Source organism: Heloderma suspectum, chromosome 5 (assembly GCF_057233095.1).
Source record: "Heloderma suspectum isolate Gila_16-S chromosome 5, 16-S_ref, whole genome shotgun sequence".
In the NCBI taxonomy this organism is placed as follows: Eukaryota; Metazoa; Chordata; class Lepidosauria; order Squamata; family Helodermatidae; genus Heloderma; species Heloderma suspectum.
In genome coordinates this window covers 46,890,944-46,913,950 of record NC_139462.1, presented here as the reverse complement: position 1 = coordinate 46,913,950, position 23,007 = coordinate 46,890,944, and the positions used below count along the sequence as shown (strand labels likewise).

The 23,007-nt window shown below is 47.9% G+C and overlaps 1 protein-coding gene across 2 annotated transcripts in view; it reads left to right on the top strand.

Annotated features, from left to right (window-relative positions):
* Nucleotides 1-4,988: 4,988 nt before the first annotated feature.
* Nucleotides 4,989-23,007, top strand: part of QRFPR (pyroglutamylated RFamide peptide receptor) — a 52,686-nt gene continuing 34,667 nt past the window's right edge. Inside the window, exon 1 of one of the 2 annotated variants that reach the window (XM_084860260.1) lies at nucleotides 4,989-5,879. In XM_084860260.1, coding sequence (XP_084716386.1) covers nucleotides 5,540-5,879 — 340 coding nt within the window. In that variant the 5' untranslated portion in view covers nucleotides 4,989-5,539. The remainder of the gene's footprint in view (nucleotides 5,880-23,007) is intronic. The other variant, XM_084860259.1, reaches the window with a different exon arrangement.

Sequence of the window (23,007 nt, the reverse complement as noted above, 5' to 3'; positions counted from 1 at the left end):
AAAAGACTCGTGTAGAAAAGCTCCAAGACATTTTGCTCTTTGGGACAAGAGCATCCCTCCTGTGTTTCATAGGCAGAGGCTGACTGGGTTGGTAGTTCTGTGCTGGCATTATGTTAACATCCTCTATACCTGCGGGAAACCAGCTAGCATAGGGGGCACAGGGCAGGCCATGTTGCACACACAGCACTGTCCTCCGATGCCCCACTGCCATTTACATACTTACTGCTTTGCTCAGTTACTGCTTTCTGACCTCTCCAACAAATACTGAAGTGCAGTAGCAGTGACACCAGTCTGCATCATGTGAGCAGAGGACCACAAGTGTATGTGCGATGCCTGCAGGAGAATGTGGCCACTGCTCTGCCTGCTCACTTAGCTACCTTTCCCAGTGGTGGTTTCTGTGCCATATTAGGAGAAGCCAACTAGGCTAGTCCTGGCCAACAACTAGCAAGCATAACCAGTACAGCTCAGGGGAATGGGAACTGCTGTGGAGAATTAAAGGGAACAGCAGGGGCAGGGGGAGCTCAGTGGGAATGGCTGGGGGAGGGCTGAGGAAAAACATTGTTGCCCACCAGCATCTGAGGCAGCTGCCTGCCTGCCTCAGTCTGCCTAATGGTAGTGCTGGCTCTGTGCTGGCAGGAGAGTCCAAGGGCTTCTCCACACAGGGCTTTTATCCTGCTATTGAGATTGACTACTCACAGATGTTTGCGGGTCCTTTATATGACATCATCAACCTCCAGCACCAATCCCATGCTTTCCGAACATTTCCATGGCTTTATTTGAAATGGAGATAGTGAGGTAATTAAAAAAAAATGAATTGAATTTGTCCATGTAAAGAGGAAGTTGTGTTAAAACAGCAGTGCCACCTAGTGGCTGTATAATGAAGCATATAGAACTTGCAGCCCCTGAAAAAAAAGAGGAAGTGTGTGTGTGTGTTTGTGTGTGTGAAGGAGCTGATCTTAATCCCACAAAGAATCTGGAAATAGAAGCCCCAGTAAAGTTGCAGGATAAAAAGCCTGATGTGGAGAAGCTCCAGTGAAAGGGAACAAGTGCTCGTCCTGTTGATCTAGTTCTAGAACGCAGTTCCCAAACTGGTTCTAAAACCAAATCCTGATCTAGTTCTAGAACCCAATCCTGCCCCAGCACAGGCATAGCAGTAGCCACTGCTGCTTCATTAACAATTGAGCCCAGCCCTGCAGCTGTGAAAAGGGCATTGTTGGCTTGTGGAATCAGGGGTGACAAGTGAACAGAGCCATGGGTGGAAAGGAAAGGTGATGTGCCAGGGATACTTTGATATGAGTGGGTGGGTGGATGTATTTATTAAAGCATTCTGTATCCTGCCTTTCATTTTAAAACAAAGTTCTGGGTAGCTCATCCAATATTTAGTTAAAACAACCAAAAGTAATTATTAATTACCAGCTGGGTAGCCATTTTAGACTGTTGCATGAAAAACAACCATCTTGTGGCACCTTAAAGGCAAGCAAATTTATTATGGAGTTAAAGGGGAGCAAGCATAAAAGAGACCAGCAGCATCCAACAGATTTAAATGCAGGTTAAAAGGCCTGGGGAAATATTATTACTTATTCAGTATTAACATTGACATACTGCCTTATTTGCTAAAAAGCCACCAAGGTGGTGTACAACAATTTTAAATCACAAAACCTTAACACAATAAAATGAAACCAAGAGCATTAAAAACAGTAAAACATTTAGGATTGGATCCAGGATCTGCCTTCCACTCACAGGAGGTCCCTTCACCCGCTTTTGGGGTTCCCTCTCCCCCATGCCACAGCTCATCCAATTCAGCAGGGTCTCCTAACTCTCTGTGTACCAGATGGAGAAGTCCACTTCCGCCAGTACAGTTGATCTGGTGTAAACATTAAAACAGCCACAGAATTTAAAAGCTGAAATTAAAAAGATGCATCTTTGCATCCTTTCTAAAAGCCAGGATAATCACATCCAAATAAAGAAGTCACCAGCTGGTACCGAAAAGAGATATGGTTCTGAGCGAGGCACCTCTCCTGAGCAAGAGTTCCACAGATGGGGCACCACAGCAAGGCTCTTTCCCTGTGCTACCTGTCTCACCTCATGGTAGGGGCTGACCATGAATGCTGCCCTGAGCATCCTTGTCATTGACCCATGAATGTCTCAATGGCAAACTATCTTTAAAGGTTGTCCTGCTAAAAATGTTTAAAACATCGGTTGGTTGGTTGGTTGGTTGGTTGATTGATTGACTGATTGATTGATTGATTTGTGCACCGCCTTTCTACCAAGACAATGGCACTCAAGGTGGCTTACTATCATAGATAAATAAAAACTTGATTAAAACAATAATAACAGCTGACATTTGCAGCTAACAAGGCCAATTGCTCGAGGAGTTGTTTGTGTTCATTGTCAAGATTGGTGGAAAATGTTTTGCTAGGACCTCCATGGCAGGTACAGCACAGCTGATGTATCTGGAGTTATCTCCATGTTGCGACTTTAAAAAAAAAAAAAGAGTGCAAAATACCGACTACCTTGGACCAGTGCAATCAGAGACATAGCAGCACCCTTTTTAGCTGGCCTCCAATGGGATCAGGTTACCCATCACAGTCCTGTCTGGTTTTTACATTTATTTTATATTGTAGTTTTAAACTTTTAAATTTTTATAATGTATTTTATGCTGCATTTTGTGGTTTTAATTGATGTGAACCACCCAGAAAACTTTGGGCAATAAAAAAAATGTAATGACTAAATGAATGGATGAATCAATCAATCAATCAATCAGTGTTTTGCTGTTATACTGCTTAACCAAGGATAGGAAAATGTGGTGTGCTGTGTTAATTTTTAGGAACATATTGGCCCTATTCAGACGCACACTCAAGAAGGGTGCATGATGGTTACTGCTAACCACTGCAAGTGCTACTGCCACACATGCAGGTAACTATGCCACACATGCAGGTAACCATGGTGCATGATGGTTACTGCTAACCACTGCAAGTGCTACTGCCACACATGCAGGTAACTATGTTCCACAATGTGGTTAGACTAACCATTCTCTAACCATTTTGGTGCTTGGTGTTGCTGGCCATTTTGGTGCTTCGCGGCTACTCCTTCTTCGGCCACTCTTGCCACAGAGCTCTATGGCAGCTGTCAATTAACCACAGAGGCTGTTCAGACATCACACTAAGCCATGGTAGAGCCCACTAACTATCTTGCAGCAAGTGGTTAGTGAATGTGGTTAGTCTGTAGTTAATAAACCACCATGGTTGGAACAGACGCCTGTTCAGACATCACACTAAGCCAACGTGGTTAGCTCAAAACTCCTAACCATCATGGCTTAGCATGATGGCTAAACAAGGCCACTGCTTTCTTATAAGAATACACCAAACCGCCATCCCTGACTCAAATACTTTTTTTAAGGTTAAGGTTCATTTGGCCACTTGACTATATAGCTAGATCTTAGGAATTTGCCTTCTACTAAGTAGAGATGGTGGAGAATTCCACCATGGACCCCAGTGAGGTTGGATTCCAAAGAATCCGGCCTCCGGAGTCTGTGGCAGGACGGGGCACTCACCTTCACCTCCCTCCAGAATCCGTCTGGGCCGGCTCCTCCATGCAGTGATCCTGTGCAGCCAGCCTCCATGTCTGCATCGCTGGCAATATGGCCACCCACCATTGCCGTGCCGTATCGCTGGGCTAACTCCGGACGCAAATGGTGTCCACTATGCCATTTGCGGCTGTAAAGCTGTTAGGTTAGTCTAACAGCTTTACAGGTGCAAATGGCGTCCGCTACGCCATTTGAGGCTGTAAAGCTGTTAGGGTACCCTAAATAATAGAGAGTGTTTCTCAGAGTCCTTCTGCCAGTTCCTGTATTACTCTAGGGTGCAGTTCATCTGGCCATTGTTTCATTGCTGCTGAATGACAAGGTGGCTTCGTGCTTGTAGAAGCAACTGTCACCACATATTGTCACTACATATCCATTAAGCTAATTGTAGCCACGCTAAAAGAACTGTCTGAGTTGGTACGTGAGTCTACTTCAAATGAGTAGATGAACAATTATTGGGTTTCCCCCACCCCACTCCAGACTGGAGTCTGGAAAATGTAAATGGCAGAGAAGATGACTTTCGTTGCAAGCCTGCTGGCTGAAAAACTTCAGCCTTGCAATGTACCTATTCATATGAAGCAGTGCAAACTTTGGCTATGTAGAAATGTGCCCAGTAGTCATGATGTCTTCTTAACAGGCCTGGTATCCCTGGGCAGCTGCAAAGGCCTGACACCCAGGCAGGGCCCACTCCCACCCCTGCTTCTTAAGGCTGCGCTCCTGTGCGTTGTTACTTGGGATCAATCCCCTTTGAACACACTGGGGGCACCCTTCTGAGTTTTTTACATCCTTACAGTCGGACTCTGACTTAAACATATTGACCTGCCAGACCAAGTATTGATATGTGAATACCCATGAAGGTAGTTGTTGTTTTAAAACTCTGGAACTGTTTTAAGAAAATATGATTATACCTCGCTCCCTCTCCCTCCGCAAAGATCAGAGTGATTCAGAGGAAGAACGTAAGTTTGGAGCAGGTATAGGAAACCTGTGGCCTGCCAGATATTGGACTACAACTCCTATCACCCCTGATCACTGGCCAAGTTTGTTGGGGCTGATGGGAGTTTGAGTCCAAGGTATTGCTAGGCACTTAAAAGATGCAGGGCCCAGGCCCATTAAACGCATATCGCTATAAAATGTGCAAATGCTAATTCATATCAAAATATGCACTTTAAAAAATAATTAATAGGATTCATTTAATCCTAGTAAGGCAAAGTCAGCCAGTTCATTTGTCATCCAATCCATCTCAACATATTCAATTAATTTGCACCCCACCACAGGTCATCCAAATCAGTAGTTCCTCTTCAACTGCAACTCACGCGTAACGGGGGGCGCGGCACCGAGCCGCGCTGAGCCTTTGAAGGGAGGCGGCCCGCGAAGAAGAGAGGGGGCGCTGCTTATTCTGCGCACGGATTGGCTCAGGGCGCGAGCGACGAAAGAGGAACCGCGCTGGGCGGCCTTCGCCGAGCCTGAGAGTCGAGTGAGGGAGAGGCGCGCGCGGGGCTCGTCGCTCGCCGCCGCCTCAAAACTTTCAGGCTCCCGCCGCCGCCGCGCGCGGCGCCCCCTGGCTGATTCCTCCCCGTCGGCGCGATCCGCTCGCTCCCCGTTTCGGCCGCCTTGGCCGCGGGGCGCTCGCTCGCGGAGGCGTCCGAGTAGCCCGGGCGGCCGGCGGCCCCTTCCCCGAGGCTCTCCCCGCCTTCGCACTCGCCCCCTTTGGCCCGACCCTTCCTCCGCCCGCGCCTCCGACAGCTTCTTCGGGCGAAGTTCCTGGCGCACCGCTCTGGGTTCTTCCTTTCTCTGAACGCGGCGGCGGCGGCGGCGGCAGCAATGCCCCCGGCTCCTCCGCCCCGCCGCGGGAGAGGGCAACCTCGGCCGGCCCTGCCCGAGCCCCGCAGGATCGGAGGCTGACCTGCCCGCCCCGCCCCGCCCCGCCGCGCCGCCGCCGCCGCCGCCGCCTTTGCGATGCGGGCGCTGAACATCACCCCGGAGCAGTTCGCGCAGCTCCTGCGGGACAACAACGTGACGCGCGAGCAGTTCATCGCGCTCTACGGGCTGAAGCCGCTGGTCTACATCCCGGAGCTGCCCGGGCGCGCCAAACGGGCCTTCGTGCTCACCTGCGTGCTCACCTTCGCCCTGGCGCTCTTCGGCAACGGCCTGGTGCTCTACGTCGTCGCCCGCCGCAGAGCCATGCGCACCGTCACCAACATCTTCATCTGCTCGCTGGCTCTCAGCGACCTGCTCATCGCCTTCTTCTGCGTCCCCTTCACCATGCTGCAGAACATCTCCAGCAACTGGCTGGGGGGTGAGTGAGGGGCAGGGAGGGAGGCGGGGCGGGGGGGGGGTCTCGACTCCTCCTGCCAGGCAGACCTTGGGCCCGACAGCGGGAGTCAGTGGAGGCTCCGATTTTGGTGGGGCCGTGAATCCCTTCTGGGTTTCCATCAGAACCACCCAGAACTCTAAAGAAGCTATCCATGGTGCTGATCCCCACCCCCAAAATAGGCCCAGCACCTTGAAGAGTTCCTTCAGGGGTCTGGCTGGTTCTGACTGTAACCCAGAATGGATTCACAGCCCACCAAAATAGGGTTCAGCACCTTGGATAGCTCCTTCAGAGTCTCGGCAGAAACCCAGAATGGATTCACAGCCCATTGAAATGGGGTTCAGCACCTTGGATAGATCCTTTAGAGCTCTGGCTGGTTCTGACTGAAACCCAGAATGGATGCACAGCCCCACTGAAATTGGAGCCTCCACTAGGTGGTGTATAAACCCCGCTCCCACCTCATTCCATTCACCGCACTCACGCTCTGAGTTTGCTCAAACCAAGGAATAGATTGGGGTTCCTTTTTTCTTTTTAGCTACAGAAAATATCTTTTCAAATATTAAAAACAAAGGCAGCCCTGTTAGGCATAAGAACAAAAATCCAAAATCCACAGAGTGTAATATCTTTATAAGCCCAACTCAAAGGTCAGAAAAAAATGTGCACGTTTTTGTGACCTTTTGAGTTGGCCTAAAAACTGTATTATACTAGATGGACTGTAGAGGTTTTTTTAAATATTGCACGTGTGCCAGCTTTGGAGGAGGAGGCAGCCAAACCCTTCTGTCTTCCCTGAGCATGCAACAAAAGCAGGTTTTGGGAGGGTGGTGACCTCTTTCTCTCCCCACACATACAAACCACCCATAAGACTCCCTTGCTGATGCCAGTAGTATCACATTAGTCCACAGGGAATTGCACTGTATAACACAGGCGAGGCGGTGACAGCTGTATGTATAGATGTGTATGTATAGATAGATAGAAATATAGTTTCCTTACTAGCTTAAAAATATGTATTTTGTATCATCTTATATTCATTCAAACTAATATTTAACATTCTCAGGTATCAAATGTCTACTGATTTTAAGAACCCCAAAGTGAAACAATTGGAGCAGTTATTTTCTATGATGCTGGAAACGGCCTGCAGCTTAGCCCTTGGAGAATCAGTCAGTATATTGTACTGGATTGGGCCAGCGGTCTGTTGTGCATCAGTGGGTGATGTGAATAAATCTGCAGGGTCTGAAGCCGTATGCCTGCCCTCCTCCCTCTTGCTGCTTTTCCTCCCTATCAGAACTAGACTTCAGGGAAAACATGAACTAATAAACTGAAGTTCAGTCAGGATGCTATGTGCAGGACACTACTGGAACGAATATTTTAAGTCACATTTAACATGGAGCTGCATTTTAATGGGTATGTGTGTGATTTTATACGGGTTCCCAAGTTACTGGTATTAGTGTTGCAAAAATGTGGACAAACCCCAAGAGTAAAGTTACAAAGCTTACACTGGATTGTAGTAGAGGATAATAATACTTAGTTATTGTATAGTGACTTGAGTGTTCAACACACTTCCGTTTCACACACATTATTTTGTAATCTTTATAAAATCCCTGTAAGGCAGGTGAGTATTATCACCATAGTGCTGATGGCAGGTTAATAGGGAGAAGCTTACCTAAGGCCACCTGTTGCCTTCATGGCAGGTGACATTTAAACGTCATGACTGTACCTGTTACTCACCTGCTACATTACATTACACCAGTCCTCATGAGTATAGGGTAGTAATCTATTCCCCAAAAAGTACACTGCCCCCAAGTAATTTTTTTCTAATTACAGCCATGGCAGGTCATCCTCTTTCAGGTTTTTCACACTGTGCAGTAACGAGGGATATAATAGTTATATTATTGCATTAGATCTTGGGCATTGGGTGGTATAGAAATGAATACAATACAAACAAACAAATACATGGATGAATATGTGAATGTGAGGAGCTGCCAGCCTACCTGCTCCATATATTCATAGGAGGGAGTGGGTTTGCACCATTAGTCCTATCCCTAGGGTGTACTCCTATACATGTTTAGACAGAAAAAAGTCCTACAGCACCCAGTTGCCCCAGCCTAAGCATGGCTGGCTTAGGGATGCTGGGACTTGTAGGCCTTCGGGACATGCACTGGCACCCATCTTGTTGTTCCAGGGGTGGGAGCCATTTTTAAAATGGCAACTCCTTGTATTTATTATGGAAATAGATCTTGCAGGGCCCAGGAGCTGGCAGCGGCAGCAGCAATGGAGGTGGCCCCCTGGAGATGGTAATGACCTGGGGGCTGGGTGGGGTGCGGGGGGGGGAGGAGCAAACTGCAATTTGGATGTCTGAATCCTGTTTCAGCTCTGGGGGCCAATGTGGGACGCCCCCCCCCAAATCAGCCCAAAGCTAATCGGACCTACCTCGGAAGCCCTGAAGAGGCCTCCAAGGTGAATTGGGGGGTTAATGTACAGCCCTACTTTACATTAATGTACAAAAGAATGCTCATATGAATTTCCCTCTTGAGATGTATGGGAATGCATCTCAAGACAGGGAAAGTCCATGTGCACCTGAGAATGCTCATTGAGTTGATTGTTGGATGGTGTATGCATATGCATGTATATTTTGACTGTGTATTAGAAAGGGAGAGATAATAATATAATGTTTGTAGTTTCAAGTATTTAAAGTCTCTTAAAGACCTGAAAGTACCCTGTGCCCAGATCACACTTTCCCATGATACTTCTGTCCCACAGGCTTGTACTCTAAATGACATAATCCCCATGCTGTTTGTTGGGGCTGGGCAACTAAGTATATGGAGCCAGGGGTAACAGCACAGGTTCAGCCACATGTTTCCGCACTCCAATCTGTGTACACAAGACATCCTTACTCCTCCCCCAGTGTAACATAGCAGCCTCTTCCCGCATATACACAATTCAAGTGCCATCAGTCATGCGGGTTTTCTGGAAAATTTTGAATTGGAATCTTTTTCAGAAAATGTTCCTATGCAAATGAAGCTAATTTGCATTGGGTCATTTGCAAGTTTGTACGTCTTCCCGTACATTCTCGTGCACAACCAGTGGGGCTGGTGGCTCCGATTTCAGTGGGGCTGTGAATCCATTCCGGGTTTCAACAAGCCAGAACTCTAAAGGAGCTAGCCAAGGTGCTGAACCTATTTGGGGGATAGGGTTCAGCACCTTGGATAGGCCCTGTAGAGTTCTGGCTGGTTCTCACTGAAACCCGGAATGGATTCACAGCCCCATTGGAATCAAAGCCACTAGCTTTCACTGTGCACAACCTACACACATTCTCATGTGCTACCTACACACATATGCTGAATTTCCACACAAAAGTGTACAAGGCTCCAGTGACCATTAAGATTTCCCTAAGGTAGAAAGTTTGAGAAACAATGCTTTTAAGCAGGGATGTTGAACCTTGGGCCTGTGGGCCAGATCCAGCCTGCATGGTGCACCCCAGATGGCCCTGCCTCTCTCCTCTGACTGCTGATCATTTGGAGGTTTACCAACTTATGTGCCTCCCCCTCCCCTTCTAAAAGGTTGAAATGCCTCTCCTACGGCTTAGTTACTGGCAGTAAGGGCTTTAAGCTAAAATATGCTGGTATTCTTGGCCCCACCCCCTTTTGCCTTCTGCCTGCCCACCACTGGAATGTGGCCCCCGAGAGATTCTCAGAAACTGAACTTGGGCCCTCAGGCTGAAAGAGGTTCGACACCCCTGCTCTTAAGGAATGTGAACTCTGGCTCATAAACCATTTAGAGGTTTTATTATAGTAAGTGGTATAGAAGTATAACTAATAAGTACCTAAATAATACAGGTGAAAAGAGTGACTGATGAAACAGGAGATCATTTTAAGCGTATTTAATTTGATGTTTTGACTTCTGCCCTCATCAACAACACTAAGCTGCTGGATTTCAAAAACAGGACTTGGGAACTCAGGAATAGAGGATGGAGAGAATTCTTGGAGAGGATATAACTGCAAGATGTTTATTTTAAAATAAGAATTAAGTGTAGGTATGGTATGGTATCTCATGTTAAAGCTGTTGTGTTAAAGCCAGTCTTTATATCCTAGAGCTCTGCCTTGTTTCTAGTTTTCATAATAGAAAGCTATCCAATTTTGGGTCACTAGGAAATACTGAACATTGACACCTCTATGCCTTTGACTTGGAAGGCAATACCTAAATGTTTACCCTGGCTTTTAATCCTTTTTTAAAGGATTTTTAAATGCAACAGCTGAGTGCCACTGATGGAGGCAGAAGCCTCTCTCTCTTTCTCTGTCTGTCTGTCTCTCTCTCATCCCCACTCCTTTGGTCAGTCTTTTTTTAGCCTATGATTTCTGCCATTGATTTTTAAGATGCAGTCAAAAATTTATTGACTGCAGCACTTTTCAGCTTTTCAGATGATACCTGGTGAGGGAATAATAAACTGCTGTTAGGTGACCTGAGCCACCAGGATAGGCTGGAATATTGTTTGTTTAGTTTAATTTGCAAGTTATAATGCTTATATCCATTTGGGACTTTGCTCATGAGTCAGGCTTATTTTGCCATAGTCTCCCACAACAGCACAAACTCACATCTGTGAACATACATCATTTAGAAAAGTGGTGCGACCAGCCCTGCATTATTTGTTAAAATTACCAAAAGCAGCAGTTTTTTGTTTACAAGATGCTTAGCTATTAATTAGCACTCATTGATTAAGTTGTGATCCACAGCTGGCTGACAAAACACACTCAAGGAGTGTTAATTAATGGCTTGGCATCCTCCTGGAGAGAGGACTTGAGTGGAGCGCTGCAGGGCTCAGCCCTAGGCCCTGCGTTGTTCAATATTTTTACAAATGACTTGGATGAGGGTGTAGAGGATTTGCTTATCAAAGTTGCAGATGACACAAAACTAGGAGGGAGAAAACACCATAGAAGACAGGATTGAGATTCAAAAGGATCTAGACAGGCTGGAACATTGGGCTGAATCTAACAAGATGAGATTCAACAGAGATAAATGTAAAGTCTTGAATTTAGGTACAAAAAATCAAAGACACAAGTATAGGATGGGGGGACCTGTGGGGTGTCTCCATGAATGATTTACTCCGAGCAGGTTGCATTTGGAGGTCGTTAGGGCTACATGACATCATGACCATCCAGCAGCCAGCCCAGAGCTTATCATGGAAAAACTGGATTTCCTGAGACTGCTTAAAGTCCAATTCTTTTCCTTAAGTTGGGTTCTCCGCGGTATAGTTGTTGTGTGCTCCAATCCATGCATTTACCTCGGGTATGCTAGCCCTGCCCAAGGGTGTGCTTTTCACCATGATCCTGGTCAAGGGGTGTTTCCTGTCCCTCTGTTTTCCAGCACAAGCCAAGTAGTGTCTGCTCAGAAGTAACTCCCATTGTGGCCAATGAGGCTTGTGGCCAATGAGGCAATGAGGCCCTGAGTGAACACATCAGAATTTACAGAGATCCCCCCCCCAATAAAATAGCACATTTTAAAGCACTAACTTCCTAAAGGCTGAAAAGCGCTACCTTGAAGCTGCAATTCTCCATTGTTTGGTTTATTGCCATTTGGAAGTAACTACTTCCATCGTTGATCACCCGATCCTGAGCAGCATTGGGTTAGAAAGGGGGGTGGTTTCCCATCCCTTTGTTTCTCATCCCTGCCTTTCCCAGCGCAATCATAAGTGTGTCTACTCAGAAGTAATCCCCATTGTGATCAATGAGGCTTGTTTCCGAAATATGCACTCCCGAAGTTACTGAGGTTCCCATGAATCTAAATAATGCATTTAGGAGCCTTAATGTCACAGCTTCGAAGCTTCAGTTGATTGCAACATGGCAGGGAGAACACTGTGTTCTTTGTTGCTTTAAGGAAGGAAGTAATGGGGGGCAGGCGTGGAATGAGAAGGAGATTGTTCAAGCTTCGACAGGTTTAAGGCAGAGAGAAGTTGGCTGCTCAGGCAATAAGAGAGTCAACCTCTCTTATTGGTTGAGCAGCCAGTCAACCAATAAAAGAGGTTGACACTCCACACCCCACCCGGAAGTATGTTCTGTGAAACGACTTATACTGGTGCGGTGCACTCACTCGTGCAGCCCTGCGCAGACCAAAGCGCACCAAAGCCAATCCCTTGAAAAAATCCGTGTAATCCTCCATTCGCTTCTCCTTCCATTGCCGTGGAGAAATCCCCCTGGCAGCAGTACATGTGAAAAGGATCTAGGTGTCTTAGTGGATCACAAGCTGAATATGAGCCAGCAGCGTGATGTGGCAGCTGAGAAAGCAAATGCACTCCTGGGCTGCATTAACAGAAGCATAGTGTCCAGATCACAGGAATAGTTTGGCTCTACTCTGTGTTAGTCAGGCCACATTTGGAGTACTGTGTCAAGTTCTGGGTGCCCCATTTTGAGAAGGATATTGAGATGCTTGAACACATCAAGAGAAGACCAGTCAGGATGGTGAAGGGTCTAGAAACCAAGTTTTATGAGGAACAGTTGAAAGAGCTGGCTATATTTAACCTGGAGAAGAGAAGATTAAGGGGAGACATGATAGTGGTCTTCAAATAGCTGAAAGGCTGTCATGCAGAACATGAAGCAGACTTGTTCTCAGTTGCTGCCAAGGGAAGGATTAGAACCAACAGGTGGAAATTGCAGGGAAGCAGATATTTGGTTAATATTAGGAGAAATCTGCTAACTGTGAGAGCTGTTCAGCAGTGGAACTCCATGCCTTGGGAGGTGGTGGGTTCTCCGTTGCTGAAGGTATTTAAGCAGAGGCTGGATGGCCATCTGCCAGGGATGCTGTTGCTAGACCCTGCACAGCAGTGCCTGAGCAGGGGGTTGGACTATATGTAGGGATGGCAGAGAATTCCGCCACGGATCTCGGTGAGGCCGAATGCCAGTGCATTCGGCTCCCCGAACTCCATGGTGGAATGGCCTGCCACCCCCCACCCCCCCACGGATCCCCCCTGGGACGAGACTTACCTGGGGCGGATCTTCCAGGTGGTGGTGGCGGTGGCAGCGGTGGCAGCGGCTGGTCTTCTGACCGGCTGCCGCCACCGCCATTTCCAGTCTTGTTAAAAAAAAAAAAAAAAGATGTGATAGGCCACGTAAAGATTTACGTAGCCTATCATGACTAGGTTTTTTTTTTAAAAAAAACACACGACGTGATAGGCTATGTAAATCTTTACGTAGCCTATCATGGCTGGGTGGGTTTAAAAAACAAACAAACCCACGTACGCAAATGGCGGCGGCTACGGCCGCCACCATTTGCGTTCCTTATTTTTGGCCATCTTAGTCTACGTAAATATTTACGTAGATTCAGACAGCCAAAAATAAGGAACGCAAATGGCGGTGGCCGTAGCCGCCGCCATTTGTGTATGCGGGTTGTTGTTTTTTTCCCCCCAGAGCTCTGTGGCTGGAAATCCGGCTGCGGACGGCGCTGGGCTGGGCCTGGCTGGCTGGCTGCTCCACGGAGCTGCCACGGAGCACAGCCAGCCATCGAGGATTCCGGGGGGGAGGAACGGATCGCCTCCTCCCCTGTCGAGGATTCTGGGGGGAGGGACGGAACGCCTCCCCCCCACCATCAACATAATCTGCGAAAGGTAAGTCACTTTCATAAATCCCTAACTATATGATCTCCGAGGTATCTTCCAAATCTATGATTCTAGTATAGAATCAGTGTCTGGAGGCTGTTTTGGGATGGATGAGGGTGAACAAGCTGAAACTTAATCCAGACAAGATAGAGGTACTGTGGGTTGGGAAACCAACTACTTCAGATGGAGGTTTGCAACTGGTCTTAGATGGGGTTAAGACCAAGTGTGCAGTCTGGGAGTCCTCCTGGACTCTGAGCTAACTGGGGAAGGGCAGGTGGCTGTGGTGTCCAGGAGTGCTTTTTACTGGCTTAGGCTGGTATGTCAGCTGCAGCCCTGTCTGGAGAGGACAGACCATGCCTCAGTTTTCCATTCAGTAGTCACATCCAGGCTGGACTACTGTAATGTGCTGTATGGGGCTGCCTTTGAAGATGGTTCAGAAACTTCAGCTATTGCAGAATGCGGCTGCCCGAGTATTGGGGGGGGGGGCAATTTGATGACATAGTGCCTATACTGAACCAGCTGCACTGGTTACCAGTGTGTTTCCGAGCCCAATTTAAATTGCTGGTTTTGACCTTTAAAGCCTTAAACTGTTTGGGACCAAAGTACTTGAAGGACTGCCTTCACACATATCAGCCTGCCCACCCTTTAAGATCAGAAAGAGAGACCCTTCTCATCTGCCTATCCATGAAAGCAGTTAGGTGGGTGACCACACGTGATAGGGCCTTCTCTGCAGTGGCCCCACAACTTTGCAACAAGTTGCCATCGGAAGTCCACCATGCTTCATCTTTGCAGGCTTTTAAGAAGGCCTTGAAAACATATATTTTACCATGGCCTTCTCTTAATATGATGACTGTTGCTGCTGCCAGCTTTTATAGTTGGTTTTATCACTATTTTATAGTGATTGTATTTTTTATCACTTTTAATATTTTAACTGTTTTTATGTATTTTATTGCTGTGAGCTGCCTTGGGAGGGCTTCTGCCCTGAAAGGTGGCCAATAAGTTTTTTAAATAAATAAAATAACAAATAAATAAATATTATCTCTGTAATTATCCAGCTACTTCACTTTAAATCACACACGCACACGCACACACACACACACACACACACACACTAATATTGTGTATTTGAGTAGCTTGGCTGTGTAAATTAAAAGGCAAGCAAATAGAACCTAAAAGGCATTTGCCTTAAAAAAAAAAAAAAAAAGTTTACAAAAGACATGTGAAAGACCAGAAGGATTCAAATATATCCCAGCATCTATTGTTCAATCTCCAAAGCAAACCTCATGAGAAACAGAAAGAGGAATAGCAGAAAAGGGGAGATAAGAAAATACACAAAAAGCAAGGGGAGGAAGGTAGAAGCATAGTGGAGGAAGAGCGTGAAGTAGTTTGTTATTGGAAAAGTCTGGAAAAAGTTGGATTAGTTAGTGCCATATTCTTTTTTAAGCAGGTTGTCCTCAGCAAATACCATGTGCCTTCAGGCAGTTCATCCTCCATCAGTCAGTATGGTACTTGCTCCTCCCTTCATTGTTTTCTTCTTGGTTATGTGAAAAATACATCATTGGGCAATACTTTTATTAGGACCAACTAAAATGACCTAGCTGGATTTTGGATTTTCTTTTTTTTTTGTGGACTGGCTATCTTTGGGGGCAGGGGGAGGTTATGTGCTTTGGAAAATACAATGTAGGGTGGAATCTCCCACCAGAGGAAGATTTTCTACTACCTGAGGAGGGACTTTGTACTGAGGGTTCCATCTCCTCCAATCCTTAGGTAATGCTCACAATTTGGCGTCAAGTGCCTTTTTTTTTTTTTAACTAGGGCATCACTCCTGCTTTGCTAATTAACCTCCTGCTTTGCTAATATAAGGACTGACATGTTTCTGTGCACTTCTGCTCTATGTTTCTCCCAAGGCAAGAGGCAGATCAGGCTTACAGCTGTCAATTATATTTTCAGAAATGGAGATCAGCTATTGCTTCTCTAGCCCAAAGTACTATCTGTAACACCTACCACTGACTAATTCATTCCAACTGTACATCTCCAATCTGAAACTGGGTGTACCTACCTCAGACCTCATGGCCATAACAGTGGGCCAAACTTGTGGACTTTCTGTTTCTCCCTGATGCCCTGCTTTTTGTACCGCCTTAGCTTAATGGAGAGTTCTGGAGAGCCCAAAAGCTTGCACATTTTTGTGGAATTTTGGCTGGTCCAATAAAGGTTTTGCCCAACTGCGGATTTTGGATTTTTTTCTCCTCATGGACCAGCACAGCTATCTCTTTTGTTTTAATTAGGTTTGATGACATCCTTAGGCTTTGACTGCTTAATCTTTTCTTCCCCTTCTCCAGTACTTTAAAAATAAAAGGGGTCTGGGAGGAGATAAGGATTGGCAGCAGTTTCAAAGGAAATGAAACTGGGATGCTGTTGGAGTTTTGGGAAGAAGGAGAGACATCAGAGGACAAATGATGTAAAAAAAAAGCAGTGGGAAAGCAAAGGAGGCATAAAAGAAGGACACTGCAATCCTAAGCATTCTTGCCTGCAATGTTTAAGAGCCCTATTGAAGTTGGCATGGTATGTTTTGAGTAAGAGCATCTCTACAAAAGGCTAAAAGCCCACATTTAAAACAGGGTTTTCTGCTTCCGTTTTAAATTCAGGATCACAAAGCACCCCCTTTACATGCGCTTCTTCCCCCCGCCTTTCCCCTTTATTTGAGTCTTCCATATGTTTCATTGGCCTAGCTCCTCTTAGTGCAGGTTTTCCTCTTTTCATGAGGGAACTCAAGTGGAATTCAAGTGCTGTAATTTGATAGCTCATTATCTTTGATTTTTTAAAGATGGAATAAAGGTCATTTAACATGGGACATCATCTAAGAGACCCGTAAACTTACGTGAGTAATGAATCTCACTAGCAGGATAAAAGCTCCGGGTGAAGAAGCTCTTAAGTTCTTAGCAGCCATTAGGGGGGCACGAAAGCCACTTACCTGGTTTCGCAGCTTGCTTCGCGGTGGGGGGGAGGTGCTTCGCTGCTCCCCCCGAAGTTCAGGCCGGGGGGGGGGGAGGCTTCCCTCCTCGCCCGGCCGAAATTCAGGCTGGGTGGGAGGCTTCCCGCCTCGCCCGGCCGAAATTCAGGCCGGGGAGGAGGCGCCTCGCCTCGCCCGGCCGCGAAATAAAAAGTTAAAAAAAAAAAAACGCCCCCGTGATAGGATTCGTGACGATTAACGTAGCCTATCATGGCTAGATCTGCAAAGTCAGCCGTGATAGGCTACGTTAATCGTCACGTAGCCTATCATGGGTGACTTAAAAAAAAAAAAAAAAAGCGCGTACGCAAATGGCGGCCCCCATAGGGAGCCGCCATTCGCGTTCCTTATTTGGTCGCTGTAGTCTATGTAAAGATTTATGTAGACTACGGCGAAAATAAGGGCAACGCAAATAGTGTTGCCCTTATTTTCGCTGTAGTGTACGTAATCTTTACGTAGACTACAGCGACCAAATAAGGAATGTGAATGGCGGCTCCCTATGGGGGCCGCCATTAGCCGTATGCCCTTTTTTTTTTTTTTTTTAAGTCACCCATGATAGGCTATGTGACGATTTACGTAGCCTATCATGGCTGACTTTGCAAATCTAGCCGTGATAGGCTACGTTAATCGTCACGTAGCCTATCACGGGGGCGTTTTTTTTTTTTTAACTTTTATTGGAATGGCGGCGGTGGCAGCCGGTCGGAAGACCGGCTGCTGCCTCTGCCCCTGTTGAAGACCTGCCGAACCGCCGCCGGGACCCGCTGCCAGGAGGGACATTCGTGAAAGGTAAGTCCCATCCTGGGGGGGGGGGTGCGGGGGGCGGGGGGGTGGAGAATTTCTCCCCAAAACTACTTCAGGGGGCCGAATACGTTGGCACTCGGCCCCCCGAAGTTTCGGGGAGAAATTCTCCCCCATCCCTAGCAGCCATAGCTTCAACAGCTAGAGCATGCTCTCCACAAAAAATAAAACAAGGAAAACCACATACATAGCCAAAGAAACAGAGGGGGGAAAGTCACAACCGTCTGCACAGTGATCCTCTGCAACATGGGAGGAATCTCCCTCATCCCTGGAATCCCCCATACCTTTCCTTTCCAGGGACCAGCCACTCATCCACCCTCATCAACAGCAAAAGGGGATTGCCTGCAGCCTTCAGCTTCTCTCTCTCCTCTCCTCCAGTCTTTCCTCTTGAATAGCCCATGCCCCAGCCCCTCTTCCCCCATGCTGCCATGTTTGCCTGTGCAAGGCAATCTGCTCTTGCCATTCGCTGATGCTTGCGGTGCTCTGCCTCTCAGGGCCAAAGTAAATGTTCAGCTAATCACACATAGACCTGGTTCACAGAATCGCTGCAGGCTACCATGGCTTATTTAAGTTGCAGTGTGTGCCAGTAGCCTTTTTGAATATTCAATCCCTGGCAAGGGATTGACATGGTTTGTCATGTCATCTGAACCTGGGCAGCAGGGGTTGTTTGAGAGTTAAACCACCCTCAAATAACCCTACAACAGACCATATGTTATATGAGGGTTGTTTAACCCTCAAACAACTCCTGCTGCCTGGGTTTGGATGACACAACAAATCACAGCAACACTCTGACAGGGGCTGAATATTTATGGCTCCCAGCTTGTGCCACAGTGGGCTGTGGTGATGGTGCAAACCAGCCCATAGTGTAGCTATGTGTGATAGTTTTCCTTCGTCTTGTGTAAGTGCATGTGACCCTGATTTGGATCAGGACCATTTCTCCCAGGATGGGGTGGGGCTAAACCTTCTCCCCACCCATTCCCTGGCCCCAAATTCCACCCCCCCACACTCACCTGGGAAGGGGGAAGAAATACTGTCAATTACTGTTGCTGCCACAATTTATTACTTTTCGCTATTAGCTCAGTGTAGATAGGAGTCAGTCACAGGACTGGAGTGGCTGTCATTAACAGCAGTATCATGGATATAAACAACGCTAGTCTTTCAAGAACCTGAAGGGGAACATCCAGCAACATCCGGTGGCAGCCGCCGCCGCTGCTGCCACCGCCGCCACCACCACTAGGCCTTCCCTGTAGACTTCTGCCTGGCGGACCGCCAGACCCTGCAGGACCAGGCCCCCAGGTACCGAGCCAGCTGTGCTGCTCCACCTGCCCCTCCCTGGAGGGGCTACATAAGCTGGCTGGCTGAGGTGGCCTGGGAGAGCCAGGGCCTGCAGGAGAAGATACCATCACCACTGGGGAAGAGGTGTGCCTGCCGCTGCTGGGCCTGCTGTTGCCGCCGCCACCACCACCAGGCCTCCCTGTGGACTCCTGCCTGGCATTATTTTTAATGGGATTTTTAATTGTGTTTTGTTTTGTTTTTCTGGGGGATTTTGTTGTGTTTTTAGGGGTGGGTAGCTTGCCTGATAGGCGGGAGCGAGGGGGCATGTGTCCACCTGATGGAGGCAGTGGGGGGAGTGTTGGGGGCCAGAACAGACCGAGGCTGGGCGGCAGGCGCTGGCGGAGCACTAGGGGCAGGCCATGCCAGGTAAGGGGAACAAGGGAGAGATGCGTAATATCTGTCTCCTGCTCCAGGCCTGTCCAGAGCCAAAGGATGGCTGGGGGAGGCGTGACCCCATCTTCTGGCCTTCGTTTGCTGCTCTGCAATGCCAGGTCTGTTACCCAGAAAACCTCCCTCATCCGTGACATGATCCTGGATGAGGGTGCAGACCTGGCATGTATTACGGAGACCTGGCTGGCCGAGGCTGCTGCTCCAACCCTTGCAGCCATGTGTCCAGCTGGATTTTCGTATGTACAGCAGCCGAGGGCTGGGGATCGGGGAGGGGGAGTGGCTGTTATCTACCGAGAGTCCTTGGTCTTCACCAGACCCCCTCTCCGGGATACCAAGGTTGCTGAGTGCATGTACTGGAGGTTGGGCCCGAAGGGCAGTCTGGGGATTCTGCTCGTGTACCGTCCACTCCGCTGCATGACTGACTCCCTGGCCGAGGTGCTTGAGGTGGTCTCTGATGTGCGTGTACAGTCCCCTAACTTATTGGTGTTGGGGGACTTCAACGTACATTTGGAGGCCATCCTCACAGGAGCACCTCGGGACTTCATGGAGACCATGGCCTCCTGGGAGCTGCACCATATTCTAACTGGGCCCACCCATGTAGCCGGTCATGCACTAGACCTTGTGTTTGTTTCTGGAGAAGCGGGGAGTGATCTGGAAGTTGGGGGTATATCCACCACCCCCTTGTCATGGTCAGATCACTATCTGGTGACGTTGGACTTCTCGGTTCCACAACCCCTCCGCAGGGGTGGAGGACCCATTAAAATGGTCCGCCCCAGGCGTCTTATGGATCCAAATGGATTCCTGAACGCGCTTGGGGATTATCTGGGGCACGCCAACGGCTACTCGGTCGAGACCCTGGTGGGTGGCTGGAATGCCGCAATCACTGGGGCATTAGATCGGGTGGCTCCGAAACGCCCTCTCCCCCTGAACAGGGCTCGGACTGCACCATGGTTCAATCCGCGGTTACGAGCTCTGAAACAGGAGGTGAGACGGCTAGAGCGCCGGTGGCGGAAGTCTCGCTCCAAAGACGATCAGACACGGGCTAGAGCTGTATCTTCAGCCTATCACGTGGCGGTGAAGGCAGCAAAAAAGGAATATTATGCTGCCTCCATCGCGTCTGCAGAGTGCTGTCCCAGGAGGCTGTTCCAAGTGGTCCGGAGCCTGGTCGGTCCTGTGGCTCCGGAACCACTGGAGCATTCTAAGGCCTCCTGTGAGGCCTTGGCAAGGCACTTTGCAGATAAAATTGATCAGATTAGGCGTGTTACTCTGCATGCTGTGGATACAGTTAGTGAGCAAGAGGCGGCCTGTGGCAAACTGGTTTTGTGGGATCGGTTCCAGCTTCTTCCTCCTGATGAAGTGGACAAGGTGCGTTCATCTGTACGGCCGACCACCTGCTTACTTGATCCTTGCCCATCTTGGCTCATTATGGGCTGCAGAGAGAGACTGGGTGAGGGGATCAAGGCGGTGGTGAACACCTCCCTTGAAGAGGGAGTGATGCCATCAGCCCTCAAGGAGGCAGTGATAAGACCGCTCTTAAAGAAGCCCTCCTTGGATCCTCAAGTTCTGAACAACTTTCGCCCAGTCTCAAATCTGCCATTTTTGGGCAAGGTGATTGAGCGGGTGGTGGCGGTGCAGTTGAAGGCACACTTGGAAGAAACTGATTATCTAGACCCATTTCAGTCGGGCTTCAGACTTGGGCATGGGACAGAAATGGCCTTGGTCGCCTTGGTAGATGATATGAGGAGGGCTCTGGATAGGGGTGATGCTCCTTCCTTGTTCTCCTCGACCTCTCAGCGGCTTTTGATACCATTGACCATGGTATCCTCCTGGACCGCCTGGAGGGGTTGGGCATTGGAGACACCGTATTGCGGTGGTTCCGATCCTTCCTCTCCGGCAGGTACCAGAGGGTAGCACTGGGAGAGGAGGTTTTGGACCCGTGGCCACTTACTTGTGGGGTGCCACAGGGTTCTATCCTCTCCCCGATGCTATTTAACATCTATGTGAAGCCGCTGGGGGCTATCATCAGGAGGTTTGGGGTGCAGTGTCATCAATATGCAGATGACACGCAGCTCTACCTCTCATTCAAATCTTCACCAAGGTTGGCCGTAGAATCTCTGTCCAAATGTCTGGAGACGGTGAGTGGCTGGATGGGGAGGAATAAGCTGAAGCTGAACCCTGACAAGACCGAGGTACTTTTGGTGGGAGACAAGAGGAGGCTAGGGGATGTTGACCGGGTGTTGAATGGGGTACGGCTACCCTTGAAAGACCAGGTCTGCAGCCTGGGGGTCATTTTGGACTCCCAGCTGTCCATGGAGGCTCAGGTGTTAGCTGTGAGTTGGACAGCGCTGTATCAACTCCATCTGATACAGCGGCTGCGCCCTTCCTTCCCGACCATCTGCTCCCATCGGTAGTACATGCCCTGGTCTCCTCTCGTTTAGACTACTGTAATGCACTCTGTGTGGGGTTACCCTTGAAGATGGTTCGGAAGCTGCAGCTGCTACAGAATGCGGCGGCTCGCCTGATTAAAGGCAGCCGACGGCGAGATCACATCACTCCAGTGCTGAAGGAGTTGCACTGGTTACCAGTTGTTTTCCGGGACAAATTCAAGGTGTTGGTTTTGACCTTTAAAACCCTATATGGTTCCGGCCCAGCCTATCTTAAGGAGCGCCTCCAGCAGCACCAGACAGGCCGCTTAACAAGATCAGCCTCGGATGGCCTTCTCTCTGTCCCATCAGCCAGGACAGCTAGACTGGTGGGGACGAGGGAGAGGGCCTTTTCTGTGGTGGCCCCCACTCTGTGGAACTCCCTCCCTAGGGAACTCCGTCATGCCCCCTCTTTAATGAGCTTCCGTCGTGCATTAAAAACGTGGTTGTTCAGGCAGGCATTTGGGGTGGGTTAGGGTATTTTAGAAAATGTTTTTATTGTAGAATTTTATTGTTTTAAACTGTTTTATTGTATGTTGTACATCGCCCAGAGTGGCTGGGTGACCAGCCAGATGGGCGATTAATAAATTTAATAATAAATAAATAATAAAAATAAGCATCATGCATGTAGAGCTCAGAAGCAAGAATGGTTGTTGCCACTAGAAAATTCTTGCCACATTTGTCTTGGGAGTTCTTGAAACATTCATGACATTTTGGGAGGAACAACAGAAAGAGAAAAACAAAACAACACAAAGGACTTAGAAGCAGAGAATGTCAGCAGCACCAGGAGAATCTGTGAAAGCTTTTGAAAATTTTTAACGGTGCTCCTGCACCTTTGTAAGCCACTCTGGGAGCCTTTTTTGGCTGAAGAGTGGGGTACAAATGCTCTAAATAAATAAGTAAATAAACAAACCTCATCTGATACTCAATTCATTCATAATTCGACTTATATACATATAACCTCTCTTTTTCTTATGATGTGAAAAACCATTAATACCCCAATGCATAGCATAGCTACAGAGTGTAAAGACTGACATCAGAGATATGTGAACTCTCCTTTGGAAATGTTGCTAAGGGAGAGAGAAATGTTGCAGTTACTGCTGTTCTAACTCCTTTCCAAGGAGTTTTGCCTCAAATGTAGCTTCAGTCAAAATTCATTGGCTACACAGAGTTTCATTACACTGTGATGTAATCACACCCTGAGGCATGGAGTTAGTAGGAGGGGAGATGTGCCTGAATGACTCAATAGACAGATTATTGTGCTTTTGACTGGTGTCATCACGAACCCTGCATCAAATACATAAAACTTCATTTGTCAAAAGCTCTTGTTTTAAACTGGCTTAACTCTGGTCATTCAGATCAGTGCAGTCACATAGGTTTGGCAACATTTCTTTTTTATATATAAATATTTCTTTTTTAACAAATAAAACATTAATAAACAATAAGACAATTTGGGAATACATTGACTACATCTGTCATCAATATCCTACATTACAATACAGAGATTGCCTCACCTATACTCTGTTCATTTATCCTACTCTGTTCATATCCTATTATCCTAAGAAAACTTTCCATAAT